Below are 22,869 nucleotides of genomic sequence, written 5' to 3'. Positions count from 1 at the left end.
GGTCTGACAAGACCAAGATTGTTTGGCTCAGATGATGTCCATCATGCATGGTGGCGCCCTGGTCAGGAGTACCAAGACATTTGTCTCTTGCCTACAGTCAAGCATGGAGGTGGTCACATCACGGAGCTGCATGAGCGCTGCCAGCACTGAGGAGCTGCGGTTGCATTGAGATAAACATCTGTGCCCCATGGCAGTTTTCAAACTCGATAACGACCCCAAACACACCTCCAAGATGACAACTGCCTTGCTGAAGGTAAAGGTGATGGACTGGCCAAGTATGTAAAGACAGTAAATCTATACTGCTATACTAGCTGTACACTGACTACTGTAAGTTATATCCAAGTTTCATTTCTGTAGTATTGTGCCATGAAAAGAAATAATAAAATATTTGTAGAAATGTGAGGGATGCACTCACTTTTGTGAGATACTTTATGTATGACCCCACATACTGACATTCTATAGAAACAAATGTGTGGGAATGAATAGTAATTGCTGTGAGGCTCTCTGCAGAGGCCATCTCTCTAAACTGTTCTATTGTACACTGCTACTCAAACCTCCACCTGTATTTTTCATTTCTTTGTCTCTTTTTCCAGTGTTTTCTTTCATATACTGGCTCTTTAAGCACATAACAAGGCTGCACCACAGCCCTACCACCACCTCTCTTCTTTGTCTGTCCTTCTGTCTGCTATGTACAAACATCATCCCTCTGTTATTGGCATATTCACTCTATTTCCTTCTTCCTGGCCATTCATTCATACATTCATTCATTCATCCTTATGTATCTGTCAGTTCAGAAAACAAAATTGGATTTCCTGTGCTTACATTTCTAAGTCTTTCTCTCAGTCTCTCTCTCTCTCTCTCTCTTTCTCTCTTTCTCTTTCTTCTACACTTAGTCAAGCTTCATTATTACACTTGGCCTGCAGTTCAACATTCCGATATAAGCCTGTCATCTCTCATATACCGCCATCGCCTCTCACCTCCACTACTTTTACACAAATCGAGTGTCTATTCTTATTTGCTTGAGAGAGAGAGGAAGAAAGAAAGAGAGAGAGAGAGAGAGGTGAAGAATAGATAGAAGATGAGAGAATGAGAGAGAGAACATGAGAGAATGGGACTAGGAATTGAGGAGATGGAATATGAGAGAGAAGGAATGACAGAGGAAGAGACTAAAACAAGGGGGGTGGAACATGAGAGAGGGAGACAGAGTGAGAGAAAAGAAAGGAAAATGTCAGGAGAGAGAATGAGCTAGAGAAAAAGATAGAAAGACAGCAGGATGGAAAGTGATGGAGATGGAGGGAGAGAAAGAGAGAGACTGATACAAGAAGAGATAAATATAGAAAGAGAGAGTGAAGCAGAGAAAGAGACTAAGAAGGGGGAGGTAAGACAAGGAGAAAAAAGGGGAGAGAAAAGCTAAGAAAGGGGAAGGTGGAAGGAGAGGGGAAGTGAGAGCGAAATGAGAGAAAGATAGTGATGGGGGACAGAAAGGAGAGAGAAGTGAGAAAGTGAGAGAGATGGTTTTAATTAGATTGTTGGGGAACCCACTTTATGGTAGAGTGCCTGACTGTCCCTGCTGACCAACGTAATTACATCTTCCCTTTCAAATTAAACACACAAACATAATCGACCTGCTTTCCAAATTCAGACACGTGGCATCCATAAACTCACACCAGAGGACAAGCTTCTGAAATTTCAGATTTAAAAAAAACCCTGTCTGTATTCTATAGGCCTTCTCCTAGAGGAAACAAAAATAATCATTTTCTCACTTTCCGGTTAAGGTATATAAATTGCCAACAACAACTCAATGAAACATTCCGTTCTGGCCTTCATTAAAGCAGTGTTTGTTTTGTAACTCCATGAGTATCCTGTTACGGCTTTTCATGCATGGTCTGAAGTAATTTACACTTCATTAGCATACTTTATTTATTATATTCCCTCTGGGCCTTATGCAATACTTGGGTAGGCTTTGTATTTAGAATACATTAAAATGTCAATGTGCAAAGTACATGAACATATTCATAATGGAGAATATATTGCTCCAAAAGCTGTTCTCAAGAGGGGCCATCTGGCTGTACGTTTGATTGGTTGGGTAATCTCTTTGGTAAACAGTTAACCTGGCATAGTACTGTTTTTAATGTGTTAAAATGGAAACAATCTCAATCCTAGTCTGCATAGTTAGTATAATTAATATTCTTATATGTCTGATTTAACTTGTTAACTACCTCCTAAGGTTTTATTAGAGCTCGAATGAGAGATAAGAAACTGCTAGCTTGTAAACTGAGACTAATAATCTGATATTAGATCTGTATATGAATGCACTTTTGTAGCATATGCAGACAAAATCCACTTAATTACAAAGCTCCTACAGCATACTTCCACTCACTGGCCACTTTTTTAGAAACACCTACCCTATAGGTTCCACTTAATAGGTGTAGAATTAACTCACCTGTTACTGCAGAGTTTAGCTGTACCTGGTCCATTATTGGTCAGTTTCTGATCATGGGGCGTTCAGCGACCAGACATTATTTGTGTGGTGGATCATTTTTAGCACAGCAGTGACAATGACATGGTAATGTGTTGTGCTGGTACACAGCAGTGTTGCTGGGTTGTTTTTTTTTACAGGTTGTGTATGGCCCACTAATCAAAATATAAACTGGACTCTGATGAAGGGCTAGAGAATAGCTCACAAAATCTGCACCAGCAGATGGGCTACAGTCTCCATACCCAACTGTGCACCAGCAAGGTAGAGCTACAAAAGAGAAGGGTTTTTAATATATATATATTCATGACTAATTTAACATATGAACCACAATGGAAGTTTAAAATTTCATGTTTATTTTTCCATTTTTCTGTCACTATTAGTAAAAGGAATGGAAGGCTGGTAGGAAGGAAAATGCAGGGGCTATACACCTCAGAACTGTATGATCGGTCTGAGGAACTTATTGGAGCTCATTGTTTTGATTGTTGCTTCAAGCTTCATCTGCGTAAAGTCTGCTAAAATCCTGATATGTTGCTAAATTGCAGCAGCTAAAGCGTCTGCTTCCACAAGAAATGTCTGGTCACTACCTGTCACTCTGTCCCCTGTTAATGTGAATGCAGAGAACTAAAGGCTAGCTAGCTGGCATTAGCTTGCACCAAAACCATTGATTAACTCAGTAGCATTGCTCAGGCTGTAGGCCATATGCATTACAAAGACCTACCGATTTAACCTGCAGCAACAATAAGATTTCATGTTTGTTTTTGAGTAATAAGATACATTTTCAAATGTAGAACTTAGTTTTCTTACAGTAAAGAACTATAGCAGAGCTATGATAAGTTAATATCATATGAACAGAATTGCCATTCATAAGCTCTTGCAGATTCTCAAAAATGTAATTAGTCATAATATACATCCCTAGTTAGATTTTTTTTTCTTAGTCCAACCTTGGACCTGCTCAAATCTCCTGTTGCTGATCACCTGTTTTTGGTTGATAGCATGGTACTGGACCTACCAGTTGGTCCTACCAGTTGTTCATCTACAAAGACATGTTCCAGTGCTTGGTCAGAGGCCTGGTAAGGGCACAAAGCTTCATTTTAATAGCATGTGAAGTACTTTTGGCTCTTGGAGCATCTTCATGCAGCAGTACAACCACTGAGCTCATCACAGTAATCAGTCCTTTGACCCTGCCACTAGCCTTCATCTCATTGTCCTTTCACAGGCTGGGTGAACGCTGTGCCTCTCACTTGGACTGCTGTGGTGCGTGTTGTCCCATTCACCGCAACCACCGTTTCCTCCACCACTGCGGCCACTGGATCTTCATTCGCTTTGAGTGCCGCTAATGTGCCCGTGGCCTGCGGCGCCATGCCGACTCAGGCACAGCCAATTACCCAGCATGCCCTGTCAGATTTTCATAGTGCATGGAATGTCGGACAGAGAATGGCACGGGATTCGGAGCGACGTTGCACAACGCATGACGACCTAGTTAGAAGCGTTCTCTGTCTCTCTCTCCCTCTTTCTCGCTCTGTCTTTTCTCTGTCTCTTGCTCACCCTCATTCTCTCCCTTTCCTCAATCTGCTGTCTCTTTCCTTTTTTAGTTTCACTGGCTCTGTCAGTTGTTGGGATAAAGTGTTGCCGACATAGTTATTAATGTCCAAAAGCTGGGAAAGCAAGTTTTGTGTTTAAGTGTATATTCAGAGTTTCTTTCCAAAATGGTGAATAAAACATTGATGTAACAAGTAACACGTTTTGAAAATGAATAATGGAAAACACATTTTTATTTCTCTAATTAAAGTATTAATGAACATTTTCAGAGTAGTCTATAATATATTTTGGAAAGAAGACTCTACACCTCTTGACGTTTCCCTCTTTTTAAATTCATTTATTTATTATTTGTTTTAGCATTAACTTTACATTCCATTGACTTACTTTAAAAAAGTTTATTATTTATTCATTGTTTTGTTCATCTTCTTAAAATGTAACATTTTGGGTATCTTGATGGTTTGTTCGGACAGTGATGACATATTAATGGGAAGAATGGAAGCAAAATGATGTTTCTCATCTAATTTAAAAAAATACTTTAAATCAGAAAAGGCCCCGTCCTCCACTCTAGATTTGTGTTTTTAAATCAATATTTTTTATTTAGTTTAAATGGGAATACACATACTGTAGTATTCAAGAGAAATGCTACAATGTACTCCAGTAATAAGCAGAAGGAAATTTCTGGTGCAGTACACACAGTTTTTATAGAAAAAAGACATTCAGATGGAAGTCCTTTATCAGCTTTGCAAGCAGTGAGACCTAAAATAGGCTGGGAAATAGTAAATTAGGAAAGTGTTCAATGATTATTCATCTTTATTTTAATTGAAATACTCTATAGGCAGATTTTGATGTATATGTGTAAAATGAACAACACAGGTATAATTAAACAGTACAAAGCACTGTAATTATATTTGCATTGAGAAGAGGGAATAAAGTCCCATTTGAAAGATTCACCAATGGAGTTTCCACGCTGTGGGAAACAGGCCAAAATGACCACTGAGGCCACATTTCCTCAGTTATAAAGAAGTGCAGGAAGCAAAGGTAATGAATGGATCTTCCTATGGCTCATTTGAAAAGCTGCTATAGTTAAATTCAAGCCGGTGCTGGTGTTTTTCTCACCACATTGATTACAGTAGTCTGAAAAGTCTGAAAAACACTTAATAGCTGCAGTCTTTGGTTTTCTAAAACATGCATAAAAAATATGTAAAAATATGTAAGATATGTTAGAGCAGTGTTTATCAAAGCTGCTCTTATAATAACCTCCTGAATGGCACGGTTAAGTATGTTTAACTGCTATGGCAATTTCTTTCGGATGCCTCAGCATGGATGAAAACGGACAGCGGTACTGGCAATAAGTGAGCAGCATTTAATGCAGCAACTGCAAGACGGCAACAAAACACTTTTGGAGCAATGCTGAAACCAATAAATGCTTGATGAAATGAAGGATTTAAATGGTCTTCATCTTGTAGATTAGGGATCTAGGTCCAGAACATCGTAATATCTAACTTGCATTATGACCAATTCACAGTACAATTCAACAATATTTCAACAACATTTATTGTCAGTTTTCTCTTTTTAGAGCATGCCATGTGAAACAACTTCCCTCTGGCTCACTTTCTCCTCCGAATGCTGTTTCTCACCTCGTCCCTAACCTGTGTGTGCGTCACTCAAAATCTAACTTTCTCCAGTTATCAGTTTATTAAAGGCATGTCCCCTATACTGCTGAATACTGACCAAAGGTGGGTAGAGTAGCCTAAACCTATATTCAGATAAAGTGTTAATACATATGTGAATTAACATGAAAGTCCCAAAAACAGCTTTCATGAGTAAGTTTCATTAAGTACAGTGTAACTGAGTTTTATTAAGTGCAGTGGAACTGAGTTTAATGAAGTGCAGTGGAACTGAGTTTAATGAAGTACAGTGGAACTGAGTTTAAGTACAGTGGAACTGAGTTTAAGTACAGTGGAACTGAGTTTAATACAGTGCAGTGGAACTGAGTTTAAGTACAGTGGAACTGAGTTTAATACAGTGCAGTGGAACTGAGTTTAAGTACAGTGGAACTGAGTTTAATACAGTGCAGTGGAACTGAGTTTAATACAGTGCAGTGGAACTGAGTTTAATGAAGTGCAGTGGAACTGAGTAAATGGAATTCATTACTACTCATCACTGATATTGATTGCCTAAATAATAGTTTGGTCATGTAGCTAAGCTAACAGGAGCTTGAATTGTTCAATGTTTTAAGCAATAATTATATTGTGTAGTTTTCTTTCAAACTAAACTATCCCCCAAACATTGTGTACAGTATGTTTTAATGTTGCTGTGCAACTCCTGTTTGTTCAATAGAAGCAAACTCGGGTTTAGCTGGCAGGCTAGCTCAGTGACCCCAGAAAAGGATTTTTGAATGTATAACACCGTTGTAAAAATATAAAAGGAAGCAAACACTTGAACACACTGAATTATTATTTTTTATCTCAATTTACTTTTTATGTAAATATTAGTTGTTCTGATCTTCCAAATCTAACTGATGTTTTTGCCTTGGTACACTGTAAAATTCATGCATCTGCTGCTTTTGTTTTGGGGACGGTTCATTATTTTATGTCCTGTCTGTTAAAAACATAACTACTATGGCTGAGTATTTATTCTATTTTATTTTATTTTTGCGACCGTTGGTGATGGTCTTGAACAAGTTAACATTAACGATGTTCACGTGCTGCGCTCGCGCTTCGTCCGTTACGGTTTAAAAGTAATAGAGCTCGAGTTCAGTAAGTCAGAGTGACCTGTGGTGATGGCGATATTGTCTTTTTATCGCTTTATTTTCGTGTCGGTCTTGTTTAAAGTATTTCATTTTATCGTCGACTCCTAAGGATTCTACCTCGCTCTCTGGCTAAGGTAGGCCGAGTGCCTGCGTGAAATGTTTGTAAAATATTTCATAGACCATGTGGGAAAACCTGAGGGATTCTGCTCGTTAACAGGTTAACTACGTTAAACGTCATGTTGAATTATTCCTCTGGCTGAAATGGAGCTTGTTTTTTTAACGTGAACGTAAGACCTTAGCTTGGCCGAAGTCCTTCTCTGGCTTAATGTCCAAACATAAAAGTCACGTTAGGTTGCTGTCCAGCTAGCTATCTAACTGCCTTTTCAGATATTCCCAGGAATTCTGTAACCTTGTTAGTCGTTGTGAGCTGACGTGGAATGCATCCCCATTACGTTAGCTTTCATGTGTTCAGGGGCGGTTAACGGTCAGGGTTTATTAGCTTGTTCCTTTAACTACAGCTGCTTGCTGACATTTGGTCCTGTCGACATACCACAGAGCCGCTAAGGCGCCTTGGTTTAAAAAAGATGCTCGTCAGACAGCAAGCAAACGCAGGACGAGAGGTGCCCAACAACATTGCCTACATTAGTGCTTTGTTTTTAGCATAGCTAACGTTAAAAGCTGTTTTCCCAGTTTCGCCAGTCTGAGCTGAGTTTATTCAGCTATTGTTCCCTGCAATTTCTGTAAATGTAGCTAGCTTTTACTGTACGAGAACGCTCGACCTCACCCAGCTTCAGTTTGCGCTCACTAGTAGCATTATCCTGTTTGATTTTCAGAAGCGAGACTATGTCGATATTTTTCAACCCAAGATCAGCGTAAAATTCAGTGAGCTGCTTCATGTCTGAGCTTAAGCGAAGCACAGCTTTTTCAAGCGAATGCAAACCGTTGCAACGTAAAACAAACATTTGCGAGGGAACGCATTTTATTTGCAACGGAAGGCAAAACGTTTGTGAGGAAAGGCATTTTTTTTTAACCACGGCACCTTAGGGGCTCCATAACATACATTACATAACATGCATCGCTTTCATGTGAAATTTATGAAAAGCATAAAACTGAATCAGAGGAATGACAGTAGCACCAACATTCATGCTCCAGTCCTGCAACACATGCACTATAGTTTGTTCTAAAAAGTAAACCAGATGGACCTGTTAATGATGCGTGGGTTCCACTGAACACATCTTGTACATCTCTATAGAAAAACATCGAGTCAAAGGTATATATATGTATATATTTTTTAATATATATAGTAAACTTTTTTTATAGTGTTTATAGTATATTAAGTATATACAGATACCTTTTTTATGTGAGAATTATAGACTCACTTAAGATCTTTCTACTACTGAGAAAACTAGCTTTATAAAGCACTTTTTAGCAGGGATTAATAAAGCTGTACCACCTTTTGAGTTTTCAGGTGCTAGCCCTGTTTAGCCTAGCAGTGTCCACCAGTGTAAGTGAATCAGTTGACCAATAGAGAGGACAGGTAGATGCCCATGAAAATCCTTATCCATCCAGGCACCACTACACCATGGATAGAACAGGGTATGAATGGTAATCTCATGTACTTATGAACTAATATATACATTTAACCTGATTTTTCTGATTCAGAGCGCCTTTAAAATAGACCAGAATTAACAGATGATGGCTCATTTGTCATAGCCTCCAGATGTTTTCTTATTATTGGTATTATTTTTTTCTTTCATGAATGTGACTAACCCACATAAACAAGGCCCTCCTCTGAGAAAATGTAAAAGAAAAAAACAGGACCTTTGGATTTAACTATGAATGAGCTTTGGAGGGACATTTGAGCTTAGACAGCTGAACTAATGTCTGTTGGGACCAGTCCCAAAGGTTCATAATGACGTAGTAGTTAATTGTCAAACTGTCTAGTGCCAACAGTGTAGCATGAGTTACTGGCCTCACAAGACCAAAATCTAAAGGGCGCTACACTAAAGCACTGGAAAAGCATGTTCTTGAACTGTTTTGCATTTATATCACACACGAAAATGTTAATTCGAATGGCAGCTATGAAAAACAAACTTAAATTACTAGGACACAAATATTGTGCTCTATTGTGTCCTTCATAAGGGGATATAATGCTGCACCATACTGTACTGTATTGTGACTCTATCAGTCTTTCTCTGTGGACAGACTCTGTAAGCATTATATCACCTGCCCTTGAATCATTTACCAAAAAACACTGTTCTTTTCCTTTTCTCTCTGTCTGACCCCCTGGCACATGATGTTTCAAATGTCAGAGACAATTTTTTGGATGAAACAGTTGGAAAAACGTGTAAACATAATTACATAAAGCCTTATCCAGCTAAGACATCACAGTCTTACTGCTCAGAGGTGCCATCATGGTCTAAGAGAACAGGATTTAAAGGGTCATATCCCAAATTTTCTTGAATATTATTTCTTCTTCTGAGGCTGCTTTTGATGTGCGTTTGACGAAATATAGCATTATTATGATCAATTGTGTTACAACACAATATTCTTTTTTGAACATGTTATACATATTGTCAATTCTTGTACAACACTGACCAGCTGCAGGTTTCATTATAAAGTGACCAAAATTAGTCCTGTTTAATTGGATTTAGTGTGCAATGTACAAAATATTGAGTAAAAGTGATTGTTTACAGTTTTTAGTGTTTTTTAAATGTAGCACTACCTGTACTTTTTTCACAGTTTCAGCTTATTAGACGTCTGAAAAAATAAATATGACATTGTGTATTGTGAAAGCTTCTTGAAGTATTTTTATATTTTTGCCAAATCGCCCACCTCTAGTGTGTTTATTATAATCGAGTGTTTCTCAACCCTAGACCTGGAGTCCCACTGGCTTGCACTTATTAGTATTTTACCTAATACAACTGATCAGTTCATTAACAGCCCATTATTGAGTTAAAGTGAGTGTGTTAAAGTGGGAAAAGCACTAAAATGTCCAGGACAGTGGGCCTCCAGGACAAGGTTTGAGAAACACTGTTATATCCCACAATCTTAAATAATTTTGTTATAACCATTTTCCAAATACTCTTTATCCTTAGTATTAAACAGCCTGTGTTTGTGACTCTACCTCTAAGACAGATATGTAAATGGCCTCTTTTCTGATTGGCTTCCCTGTATTGTAGCTCATTCAAAAGACTGTCTGTGCTTTAGTATAAATGTAGGTGGATATATAAAAACTAATGCATTTACATGACATTGCAAAAATATGATTTCCATATGTAGGCTCTGTGGACTGGGGAGTGAATGGTATGTTTTGAACATTCAAGTGTCTACACTCTTGTTAAACATGGTTCTGCTGATTACGGACTCTTTGCTTCTACTTTATCAGATGCTGGAAGACGCATATAAACAAAAGTTCTTCATACAGAATCTAATTATAAGTGGTCAATTATAGTAATAGATGTGAAGGCCCACAAAGTATGTGTTTTTCACCGCAAACACGCATATGGGGCCTGTAATTGGCTACTTATTATTTTATTCTGGTTCTGTAATGTGGGAAGTAGTACTTAATTATGCTGTTGTTTACCATACTAAAGTAGTAATTTTCTTTTGCTTTTCTTATTTCTTTCCTTTTTTATTTTTTCCACTTGTTTCTTTCTGTTCTATAGATCTCTTATGCCTACATTGCCTGATCTGCTTTAATATTTAATACATGAAAGCTGAAATCCCAAAGCACAACAGACATTTTATCTCTCTTTAATTACATTTGAGAAGCTTCTCTGTATTCCTGTTTAATGTTGCACTGTTAGGACTGCCGTATCATGACGGTTGCAAAACTCTGACCAGGTATTTATGAATCTCCCCAATTTCGCATATGCTGAAAACCTCAGCTGGTGAAGTTATCTGTTGTTGATCCAACTGCGTTTCTGATTTGCTGGAAAGCAGATGGATATGAATCTGCATGTTGATTGCTTTGTTGTAATTATACAACGCAGTTAGCAGATTTTTAAATATGTGGCAGTGTTGTGTGTTAAGCTAGCTGTTATTGCAAATATAACAACAGTAAACACTCCAGATTTCACCACATGTTGCTACATCAAACTCTGAATCAAATGACAACTACAGACTACACAACAGAAAGAGAGCGAAAAGAGAGAGAGCTTTTTAGAATGAATGGCTCTGCCAGTGGCTTCTTATGTGAATCCATTATGAATTTTGATGAATAGTTTACCATCAGATGCCTCTCACACTTATTGTGATAGGTAATGAGCTTTGTGCAGGCCAACCTCTGCATTCCTAACCTCAAGCTGTAAACATGCTTTAGTTGTGTAATGTCTGTTATAAACTTAAATAATGAATAATGCAAAAAAACCTGTAATGGCATATAGGAGTGTAAGGGCTTGTGAGAGTGTAGGTATGATTGTGTTTGTGAGTGTATATGTGCACACAGGTAATCTCCTCAGCATGCAAAGTTCTGTAGGTATGTGTGGTATATATGCACAATGGTACATTCTTCAGAAAGTAAAACACTCTTGGTGTGCATTTGTATCTTTATGTGTGTACCTGCCTGTTTGACTGTCCTCTCCCCCCTGTAGGTAAGGGTCCTGAAACTCTGTATGCTGGTCAGAAGCTCAATGATAACGAATGGCATTCTGTAAAAGTGTTGCGCAGAGGCAAGAACCTGCAGCTTTCTGTGGACAACGTTACTGTGGAAGGTAACTGACTGACCTGAGCTCAGTACCACTGCTTTACTGGCATAGTAAAGTTAAGAGAACAGGATTTAAAGCAAATTAACTTGGCCTATGTGATGTATTTACCTGTTCAGAATCCAGTAGGTGTTTGCAAAATTGTTGTATACCGCAATATGTGAAGCATTTGGTCTGATCAACAAAATTTCCAGCACAACACTGAAGATGAGTTAATTAGAGTCCAAGATGAATAAAAGCAGCAGAAGTACATGTATGTATGCACAACTAAATTGTAAGATCCAAGCATGGATACAGTTCATTAGATGTTAATATCCTTACTGAAATAAACTTGGTGACTGCATGTGTCTGACCAAGTTTGTAATAATTAATTAATTTAAAAAAATTATTAATTTAATTATACAGTACTGTGCAAAGGTCAGAGACCACTCTTCATGTATTTAAATTCCATAAACAATGGCCATTCATTTGTGAGGAAAAATGCAGAAAACAGATATTTAACAGAAAATTACACAGAAGCCACACCTAATTAGAGCATAACATTTTAACAAAGGCAAAGGGTGAACATAACAGTATTTTGCATGTCTGGTGTTTGCCTTTATAACAGCTTCTGTCCTTTTCGGGAGACTTGCAACTTGAGATTTGAAAAAAAAATCTGCAGGGCAATTTTTTCCACACTTTCAGCCTTAGAAGTTGCATTTTATGCATCTTGTGATTCGGTTAACCCTACATTCATTCAGTGATGTTCTGGGGTAGCTAGACCATTGTTCTGACCATGCCAGCAGCTTCTGTGTTTTGATTGGCAGATTTTCTTACATTGTCAGTTGCAGCTTCTTGACATTTTTTAGATCAAAGGCATTAAGAGCTATCTTCTCACAATAAAGGATGAACAGAAATGCCTGTAGGCTTAACAGATGTGGAGCAAGAATAAAGCTTGACTTCTGTCAAAGCTTTAAGTACTAATAGTAAAGGTTTTGGAGGTCTACCAGGTTCTGCACAGAACACAAGAAGCACCAGAGCTGAGAGAGAATGAGAGCCGACGCTCCGCTCCCTGTTAGCGCCCCCAGCTGGCAGCTCAGCTGCCTGGGTCGAACATAGCAGCCTTGCTGGGTAACAGGGGGCAGGGCCTGGGCGGCAGAGCTCGGGACTCGCTCCTTGCTCTGGTGCCTCTCGCGGTTGGCACCAGAGTCCTTGTCCTCCGCCTCCGTCGCCACTCTCATGCCTCGCATCTGTCTGGGGAGCTTGGGCTTTGTGCTCCGCCCCCTCCACACTCACGGCTCTCTCCCCAGCTTCCTCGCCGAGGTTCATTGCTGCTGAGTGTTCAGGCCCTGCCTTTCTGTCAACGCTCTCAGCCGTCATCATCGGGGCCCGAGGCGCAGGCCCATGCCACATTCAGTTTTGGAAAGTCCTGTATTTTCACTCAGTTTCTTTTTCTGCCTATGCAAATGGAGTATCTTATATCTAATCACCTCAGAAATAGCTTTTGAAAAATGAAGACATTTTACATAGTTAGTAAAATGACTTATACTTACTGAATACAGCTGCTTATATTCAGTGGCTGGTAAAGGATAGGTCACTTACTTTTGCACTGCATAGTACAGACTACATTGGGTTTGTGATTATTTAGAAAACCAAAGTGTTAATTACATTTATATCAGATAAGTATTGATTTACAATTTAGTTCATTTCAATAGGATTTTGCATGGATCAGCCTTTTAACACTCATATGCAGCATTATAGAGAGTTTGGAACATTTACTTCAGGTGCCATACAGCTTCCCCATGAACTGAGATTCTGGAAACTGATGGTTACCATTTTTTCATGGTTGAGCGTCAGTCCAACATCCGTGCTCAGAACTATTAATCAGATCGATTTTAGGACATGACTCACTGTCTTGCCAAAATAGCACACAGACATGCACAAAGCTGTGATAAGCCACTTCATCCCTGTGATTCATTCAGAAAAGTATGATTCAGAGTGATATGAAGGCATCATTACAAAATCCCCCTTGTGAATTTAGCTTCTTCCTTTGGATAAACTCCCCTTCCTTGCTCCCACCAGGTCAGATGACTGGTGCCCACACGCGCCTGGAGTTCCACAATATCGAAACGGGTATCATGACGGAAAGACGTTTCATCTCCGTCGTTCCCTCCAACTTTGTTGGGCACCTACAGGGGCTGACTGTCAATGGCGTGCCCTACCTGGACCAGTGCAAAAATGGTGACATCTCCTACTGTGAACTCAACGCCCGTTTTGGAATGCGCCACATCATTGCTGATCCGGTGACCTTCAGGAGTAAAGGCAGCTATCTAGCACTAGCTACACTGCAAGCATATGCCTCCATGCACCTTTTCTTTCAGTTCAAGACCACCAGCTCTGATGGCCTGATCCTCTATAACAGTGGAGATGGAAGTGACTTCATCGTGGTGGAGCTGGTTAAAGGGTGAGATTCAGTTTCTCAGTTTGAGTGTGATATATGCACTCTGATATACTAATAGGAATCATTTGGCAAGACTCTTTATGGTACATTCACATACTGTTGTAAGTCCCTCTGAACAAGACCATCTGCCTAATACGATAACGTGAATGTTTACAGTAATGGTTGTGTTTGATTTGGCTATGTCATGTATATAGAAAAATAAATCTGTATTTTAATGTGTCTTATGCTCACTGCTCTTCATTAGGCCTATAGTGTTAAACATTCAAGAAAGTAAAATGATTATTCAGTAGTGTGGGTATCAGTCACAATAAAGTGTTAAAAAGATTGTTTGAGGAAATTGAATGACACATAAACAGATGATGAATAACTAACTATAATTGTTGGCTGCTATATCTCTTATATCTCAGTGGTATAGAGAATTATTGCTCATAGCTTTGCATTTGGTGTAGGTAATGAAATAATTTTCCTCCTTTTACACAGTAGAATAGTGTTTGATTATTGCTGTTGTGGGCACTATATAGTTAATTTTGTGAATGTTTATATTAAGGTGAAGTGAATGTGAGCACTGTATTAGTCATATTGTTGTTTATCCTTTCATCTAGAGAACCATTTTCCCTTTCATATGTTTATGATATAAATGTTAAAGAAGGTTGGCCAACATTGCCATCTTAGAGAAAAGAGCAAAGCTTTCTATTCATCTAGAGAACACCGGTTGTTGTTACTATACAAAAGAAGGAAATCTGTTTTCTCCCCCTGAAGGGTTCAGACTGAGGTAGGTGAAGCTGGCATGATATTTAATAAACACTGTATGTTTAAGGCTGCCTTTATCTGGTACAGAAAAAAGTATGATTGCGAAGAGGAATGTCAATGTGTTGTAAGGCCTCAGGCAAATGAATACTGCAGTCATTCCATTTTGAGAGAGAGAGCGAGAGAGAGAGGAAACAGAGAGGGAGCAACATTTTAAAAATTTAAATATGAATATGATCAGGCAGTGTCCCTGGACACCCTACAGATTCTTGAAATTGATTCATTTATTTATTTATTGATTCACTTGCTTGGCTCAAAATGCAGATTACGTGTTGTTCACCACCCAAACTTTCACTGACATTGAACTTTCTGTCTGATTTCCTATGTCTTCTACTTTAGTATTGTTTTTAGAGGTGGATAGGCCATAAAATGTGAACTACATTGTGTGTAGTGTCTATCAGGTGGTGATGAGGGGCTGGACTTTGCTTTGTCACAGTTTTCTTCTTCATCAGCTTTCTGTTGCATGTAACACATACGCTTTTATGTGAGTACAGAACAAAATGTGCTCTGTTGGGAGCGGCAAAAACGTTGCCTGGTATCTTTTTGTTTGAAGGGCATCAACATTCCATTCCCATCCAGCATCATTATTCTATTCTAGACATATTTAGAGCCCAACTCTTTACAAACCATCAAGATGTTTGAATGTTGTCTGAACTGACAGTTTGTAGTCTTATCCTGAAGAAAAAAAACAACATTCACTTGAAGTACTTAAATGTATTTTTATTTCTCCTTCCATTCTTTAGGTCATCCATGCGCATTGTAAGCTTTCTTATCAATCCTCAAAAGAGTAATGTTTTTCAGATATTCTGACTGAACCGATCAAAAATATGGTAGCAATCAAATGACACAGTGATGTTTTGAAATGCAGCCTGAGTTGTTTATCTATCTCTGTAAGTCAAATGTTACCTCTATCCTTGAATAACTCCAGATCTGTGTTAAAGTACCATCTTCATTGCTTCTTATTTTTTTTCCCTTAGCTCTGAGGTAACAGCCTGTCATTTTTCTTTTCTCAGATACATCCACTATGTGTTTGACCTGGGAAATGGACCCTCTCTGATGAAGGGCAATTCAGAAAAGCCATTGAATGACAACCAGTGGCACAATGTGGTGGTTTCCCGCGACACCAACAACATGCACACACTCAAGATTGATTCCCACACCGTCACCCAGCACTCCAATGGAGCACGGAACCTGGACCTTAAAGGTACGTTCCTTGCCAGACTGTGTGTCACTAATAATAGGTATGTTTGTTGAACTTACCATAAATTAAGAGTATATACGTAATAAAGAGGCCTCTCAAGGTTCTGTAATTATATGCCACTAATGCACTAAGTGCTCATTGAGTGTACATGGGTCATACCACCTTTGCAGGGGAGGGGAAATGATCTCCCGCTTTGAAACCATAAAAATGAGCTGAAAATAACTAAACCATGGAAAATTGATGTCAGTGTTTTAACAGTGTTCTGTTTCAAAATTAACCAACAAAGCTATAATGATTGTTCTTTTTGATGAAAAACATCAGTTATTTCACTGATGTTGAAGTATTATTTTTGAGCAAAATAAGTTTTGATGACTGTTCAATTTAAATTGTAACTACACATTGAAATTATTTTCTTCCCTATATCATCTCACAACAAGTTGGGTTAACTGGCATCAGGTCAGTTACAAGTCAAATTACATTTAACAGGAGCATCCCAGAGAGGTTGAATCTTTCAGAGGTAAAGATGGGAAATTACACAGGGACATTTTAACAATTCAAGAGGCAGCACTACATGAAAATAGCAACAATTCTGAAATGGAAATCACTGCATGTGCTCAGAAACGCTTCTGAAAACCATTGTCTGTGATCATAAATCAAGCACGCATGAGGAAAACATTCCACTTTCAAAACTACAGCAATTTGTCTCCGCAGTTCCCAAACGCTTACAGAGTGCTGTTAGAACAAGTGATGAAACACGGTGGTAAACATGCTCCTGTCCCGACTTTTTTCAAACATGTTGCTGGTATCAAATTCATTGCACTTTGTTTTTATTTACATTTTGCACAGTGTCCAAACTCTTTTTTTGAAAATGGGGTTGTATATAAACAATTCTATTTTGCTAATATTTTTGGGTGGGTATCCCAAAGAAAGAAAAAATAGATGTCATTGGTTAATAGAATCTTGTATTTCTAATATGTTGTGCTAAAATGACAGCTTTGTATGCCAGAAATGTTAGCACCAGTTATGCTACCCATGAAACCGTAAGTAATTTTAAAAAAGAAATAAATTAGCAGCACAAATGCAATATTTGGTCAGTGGTATTATGACTTTACTGATGTTTCATATGACAAACTACATTTTACACTTGCTGTCTCAAACAGCAGCATCCTCTACTGGCTCTTCTGTTTTCTGCTGTGGCAGTTTGTGATTACTGAGTGCATTCACTGTGCGTTCCGCATTGCAATAACGACGGTACTTGTGCATCATCTGAGTATTAACAGTAAATTATAGTTTAATGTAAATAGTACCTTACAAAAGAACTTGATTTGAGACACAGGGAGTGTCTCACAAAGGAATGATCTGTACAGCATCCAATGATGTCTGAAGTATACTCTAGTCTTAATTGTTAGTCTAGTACTTCAGATTATTGTCTTTCTTGGCTTACTTGCACAGCTGGCCAATGCAAAAAGCCTGACTATCCAAGGATATCCAAAAAGCTTTCAGTGATGCTCAAAGCGGAGTTTTTCTTTATGGTCTGAAATGTATTTTCTCTTTTATGCTCAAGGGTAAGATTCACAATAAGTGAGATGTTTTTTATTGTTGACCTCTTGATGCAGTATATCAGTGCTAAGTGATGAAAGAGATGAAAACCGGTTCCTTTATTAAATATTCCATGAATTCATCTGAGTCTGCAAACTTCTCTTAATGCTTGTAAAAATAGACTATCATAATGTTAACCTGAAATTGGGTTGTCTTCACACATCATTGCTTTGCACAACCGAATCGGATGTCACTTAATGCAGAACAAGGAGGGAAAAATTTACCTTCTGAATCAGAGCTTGGACTTGTCTTTACAAAGCCATTAGTAAAGATGAGGTGCGAACGTGTGTGTGTGTGTGTGTGTGTGTGTGTGTGTGTGAGAGAGAGAGAGAAGAGATAAAGAGTGACAAAAGAGACAAAGTGATAGAAGAAAGAAAAGGAGGGAGAGAGAGGGATTAAACAGAAATAGCAAGAAACCGGCGGAATAGAAGAGAAAAGGAAAAAAGGAGAAAGGTGAGCAGGCAGTTATTTATTCACGATTATTATTCTGTTTGTTCAGCTTTTGAATGCATGCCTGCTCAGGAGGTGGTGGTGGTGAGTGTGTGCACATGTTACTGTGTGTGTATGTGTGTGTGCGCGTTTAGGTCAGGGGGAAAATACTCGCTTACTGTGCCAAGACAAAATTCACGAGCCAAACCCGGTGTGTGGACAGAGAGGAAATGAGGGCCCAGAGACAGTCTGGCAGCTGGAAGCGGATGTTGTCGTCCCTGTGCTGCTGCCCATCCTCTTCACCTTGAAAAATGAGTCTGTCCCTCAATCGGGCTGAAATGGCTGCACACTGCCTAGAGGGCCAAAATACCTACAATTCTGTATTTTTAAATACGTGGTGGGGGGCAGGTGATTGTATGAGTGGCAGTGGCCCACTTTCAGTTTAACATTATGAAACTCTCTTTATAAAATTAGTATTTCCCATTTAAAAATTTGATTGGCTGAGCCACATTTGAAACAATATATTGATATATGATCAACTAAATTCTGAATTCAAAGAAAAAATCCATCCATCCATCCATCCATTTTCTAAGCCGCTTCTCCATCAGGGTCGCGGGGGAAAGAAAAAATGTTTGAGATAAATGATTTTGTGTCGTGCTGCAGTTTTCTAAAACAATAAGCTGATCAAGGCCTGGCAGTACATTGATTTTTACTACAGTTAACAGGATTTTACTTTAACACTCCTCATCATTGTTTACATGTGGTAAAATTACTATATCAAAAAATCAAATTTATTTGTATAGCGCTTTTTATGATGGATGTTGTCACAAAGCAGCTTCACAGAAAAGACAGATCTTTAACAAGAATGTAAAACCCCCCCGGTGAGCAAGCCAGGGGCAACAGTGACAAGGAAAAAGGGGGGGGACCCATCCTCCTCTGGTCAAACTACCTACAAGTGATTATACTACTAATATTAATAGCAGTAGTATTAGTAGTAATAATACCTAGGAGTCTATGAAAACATCAGTGTAGGGTGGGCAGCTAGTCCAAGGTAAGTGGCGGTAACTGGGGCGTGGGCACCTGGTCTGAAGTGGGTACCAGGAGGGCTCGACTGTCAGTTGTCCTTCAGCGTCTGGCCGGATATGTGGGCAGTTGTATACTCGGAAAAAAGACAGGGAGAGGGAATTAGTTTTATTCTTGCTGTTTGTACGTAAAACAGGGAACATTTACAGAGTATGGCTAATGACTCCGGCAGATCTGACTATGACAGCTTAACTAAAAGGAGAGAACCAGAAGGAGACACAGACACGACAGCACTCCGAAACCGTTTGGCACCCATCCGCTCCACCGTCCACAAACCTGAGTGACCACGTGTGAGCAGCGGGACGACAGCACCAGCATCTCAGTTTACTATAATTCCCTGTGTCCATGGAGCCCTGGATCTACTGCCTTTATCTAAGGGGAAACATTACCTACCAAAAGCTAAACTGAAGTCCCAAAATTTTTCTGGAAGATTATTTCAGAGTTTGGGGCTTTATAAAAAAAAGCTCTTCCCCCAACTGCAGCCTTATGAATTCTAGGAACTATTAATAAGCTAGCACTCTGCGATGTGAGTAGTCGTGATGGCTCGTAATAGGAAATAAGGTCTTGTAGGTACTCAGGAGTGAGCCCGTGTAGGGCTTTATACGTCAATAAAAGAATTTTATAATCAATACGGAATTTAACAGGCAGCCAATGAAGTGATGATGGCACTGGACTGATATGATCAAATGATATGTTCTAGTTTTAGTGAGGACCCTGGCTGCAGCATTTTGGACTAGTTGAAGTTTGCTTAGACTCCTGCTCGTACATCCTGACAGTAGTGCGTTACAGTAGTCTAGCCTAGAAGTACTGAAGGCATGTACCAGTGTTTCTGCATCACATGAAACACACAAAACACGTGAAGTCTTATTCCTTTATTTTTAAAGCATTTAGATGGGTTAGATTATTTTCGAGTAACATTTAAGGAAGTGTTCCATCCACAATTTTCACACTTTTCATGTCTCTTTACTTAGGAGTCTGACTGAACTTAAAAAAAATGTACACAAGTTTCAGAGCTGCTTGTTTATGACTGATTAGGCCAGACTGGTTTTTACTGAGGTTTCTCAATAAACATCTACCTTGATCTTAGACATGAAAGAAAAAAATACCTTTCAGAACCTTAAATGCTGAAGAGATAAGTTAATTCAGGAAGGGTAAACATAATACTTCTGTGTTTTTGTCCATGGACATTGATTTGAATAATTACCTTGGCTTAAAGCAGTGTTTTTCACTGCCAGTCCTAGAGGACTGCAGTGTCGTGTTTTCTCTGGTCTAGCACACCTGATTCAATTCCTCAGGTAATTAACAAGCATTTGGCACTAGCTGTGGAAAGAGATATTCGCTCCCTGAGATGTGAAGTAACATGCTGAAGTCTAAACAAATTTCTCTCACCTTGAACACCTTGAAAGTCACATCCTCTCTATTTTGTAATCCCTTACAAGTAAAGAAGAAAAATCAGGGCCAGGTATCATCTTTTCATCAGAGGTGTGATGCTGATAATGGTTGTAAGAGGGGGGAAAAAACAGAATTCCACCTTTTTTCGCCCTGTAACACATATGGCAGGTTAAATCCTCACAGTATAATGACAGCAGTTAAAAAGGCACTTAGGTGTGAATGAATGTGCTCATCTTAAAGGCTGAACCTTGACTCTGCTAAATGGATGTTCCAGAGTTTGGCTAAGTAGAGAGGGAATTTTTTCCCCAGACATTTTAAATTAAGTCTATTCTAAGCTGAGCTCATACATGCCTTGCAGAGTTTATGCCCCAGAGCGAATGGGGAGACTTTTTTGGACCACCCCTCCCACATCCTCTGTCAAAATTTGGAAAGAGTTACTCACTGACCTAAATCTGCTCTCTAACCTTGCATTTGGAGATGTGTGTCGGTGTGAATGCACCACGTACCCCTCCACAGGGAGCAGTGATGCGGAAGTCAAATGATCAAAAGCAGTTAGGCTTTTTAGATATTATTTATTGATGTGCTTGTGCCTTGACTTCATCTTGCAGGGTCTGGTGCAATTAAAGGGAATGCGTTAATCACGAGAGGACATTTAAGATGTATGGCGCCCTGCCAGTGGTTTGAGCTGATGGGGTGAGCTTGCTTCCTTTTAATGGCGATGACACAAACAGAATAATAAAGATGTTGCTGTTCTGAGTGAGGAAGAAACTGGGAGAGGACAATTAGGCATTTGACCTGTACTTTGCTTCAGTGAGACAGGATTTTAACTGTGGTAAGAAGCTTCAAAGTCTTTGCATGGCATTAATCTGTAGAATAGGAACTATCCAGGTATATGTGATCAAATTGCAATGTTCAGCTGGTAGTGAATGTCACTGGGTATGGTTGAAGTAAGATCCATTATATCTTCAGCATGTTGAAGAGCTTTAATCAGGCTGAAATTTTGGTGTGAGCCTGAATACAGCTAGAGAGCTTGCCATCTGAATCCCATCTGACAACCCATCCCACCCTACGCTGATGTTCTCATAGACTCCTAGTTATTCCTAATACCAATATTACTGCTGTTAATATTAGTAATATAATCACTTGTAGGTAGTTTGACCAGAGGAGGATGGGTCCCCCCTGGTGAGCCTGGTTCCTCCCAAGGTTTCTTCCTCAGTTCTGAGGGAGTTTTTCCTTGCCACTGTTGCCCCTGGCTTGCCCACTGGGGGGTTTCTGTACATTCTTACAGTTCTCTTGAAACTTTTTCTTTTCTGAAATTCTGTAAAGCTGCTTTGTGAAAACATCCGTTCTAAAAAGCGCTATACAAATAAATTTGATTTGATTTGATTTGATTTGACAAACTACGTCATTAAGTCCATCAAAATTGTATCTAAATTGACCCGAACTGGCCCATCATAACTCAAAGTAAAAAAGCAAACCTCATGTTTCTAATGATAATGCCGGTTAAATTACTGTGTAGCAAAATAGTAGCTATTATTAGATCACAGAGGAAGGAAAACCTACTACAGATGTGAGTGACTCCAGCACACCAGATTAAAAACTGGATTTGGGAAAAGGGAATAAGTAGTAAAATCTAATGAAAATGCAGGGGGTCTGTTAAAATGAAGGGGACGGCTGTGAGTACCTGAATATGAAATTTTAACCTGACCCGAGGCCCTGCCTTTCTCGTCTAATAAGCTGTACTGGTGTTTAGGAAGAGAAAGGTGTTATTTCAGCAGCCTCTGAAGTAAACCAGAGAAATAGGTAGCCTGGCTTATAAACTGCCGACTGTGGCAAACTTCACAGGCCCCAACAGTCATTGGGCCCACTTTGAAGTTTTGGATATGATGTGTTTTTTTATGAAGAGCTGCATTTTTGTCCTCTCTGGATATAATTTTTAAACTGGGTTTTTTATATCTCAGCATGATGCTAATTGGGTAAATATGTCTGTTGTTCCACATATGCATGTTTGTTTTTTGAGGGCAGTTAAACTATAGTCTCTCCCCATGTTGAGAAAAGTGTATACGCCAGTCAGTGCAGCCGTTCAGAGCACATGGTTTCATATTTTAGTTAGTAATGGACTTCTGGGAGAGAAACAAATCGGAATTTGGAAGTAGACACTGCAGGGTGGCGAGATGTCCAGAACTGGGCAAAAGCACTGAATTAAAGCAGATGCTTTGAAGTTTTTGCTTATGTTTACTGCATATGAGATCGTCTTCCTCGCTGAGGGCATTTGTCATTTTTATGTGTGTTTGTGCCTGTCACTGCTGTCGTGCCCTGAAGAAACGCTAGCATGACTGCAACCAATTTAGGCAATTTCACTCAGTGGAGTTCCGTATTGATGACAAGAATGTGCCGCTAAGTGACAGCTGTCAATAAAGAAGGAGGCTGGAGGAATACAGA

At 39.1% G+C, this 22,869-nt stretch overlaps 1 protein-coding gene across 11 annotated transcripts in view; it reads left to right on the top strand.

Moving 5' to 3' along the window:
- The window catches only part of nrxn2b (neurexin 2b), an 863,803-nt gene that overhangs the window by 500,304 nt on the left and 340,630 nt on the right, over nt 1-22,869 (top strand). For all 11 annotated transcript variants that reach the window (XM_037533024.1, XM_017697610.2, XM_037533021.1 and 8 more), the window contains 3 exons: nt 11,366-11,485; nt 13,538-13,919; nt 15,737-15,927. In XM_037533024.1, coding sequence (XP_037388921.1) covers nt 11,366-11,485; nt 13,538-13,919; nt 15,737-15,927 — 693 coding nt within the window. The remainder of the gene's footprint in view (nt 1-11,365; nt 11,486-13,537; nt 13,920-15,736; nt 15,928-22,869) is intronic.

The sequence above is a fragment of the Pygocentrus nattereri genome, chromosome 22, assembly GCF_015220715.1.
Source record: "Pygocentrus nattereri isolate fPygNat1 chromosome 22, fPygNat1.pri, whole genome shotgun sequence".
Taxonomy (NCBI): domain Eukaryota; kingdom Metazoa; phylum Chordata; class Actinopteri; order Characiformes; family Serrasalmidae; genus Pygocentrus; species Pygocentrus nattereri.
This window is presented reverse-complemented; position numbering and strand designations above follow the sequence as displayed.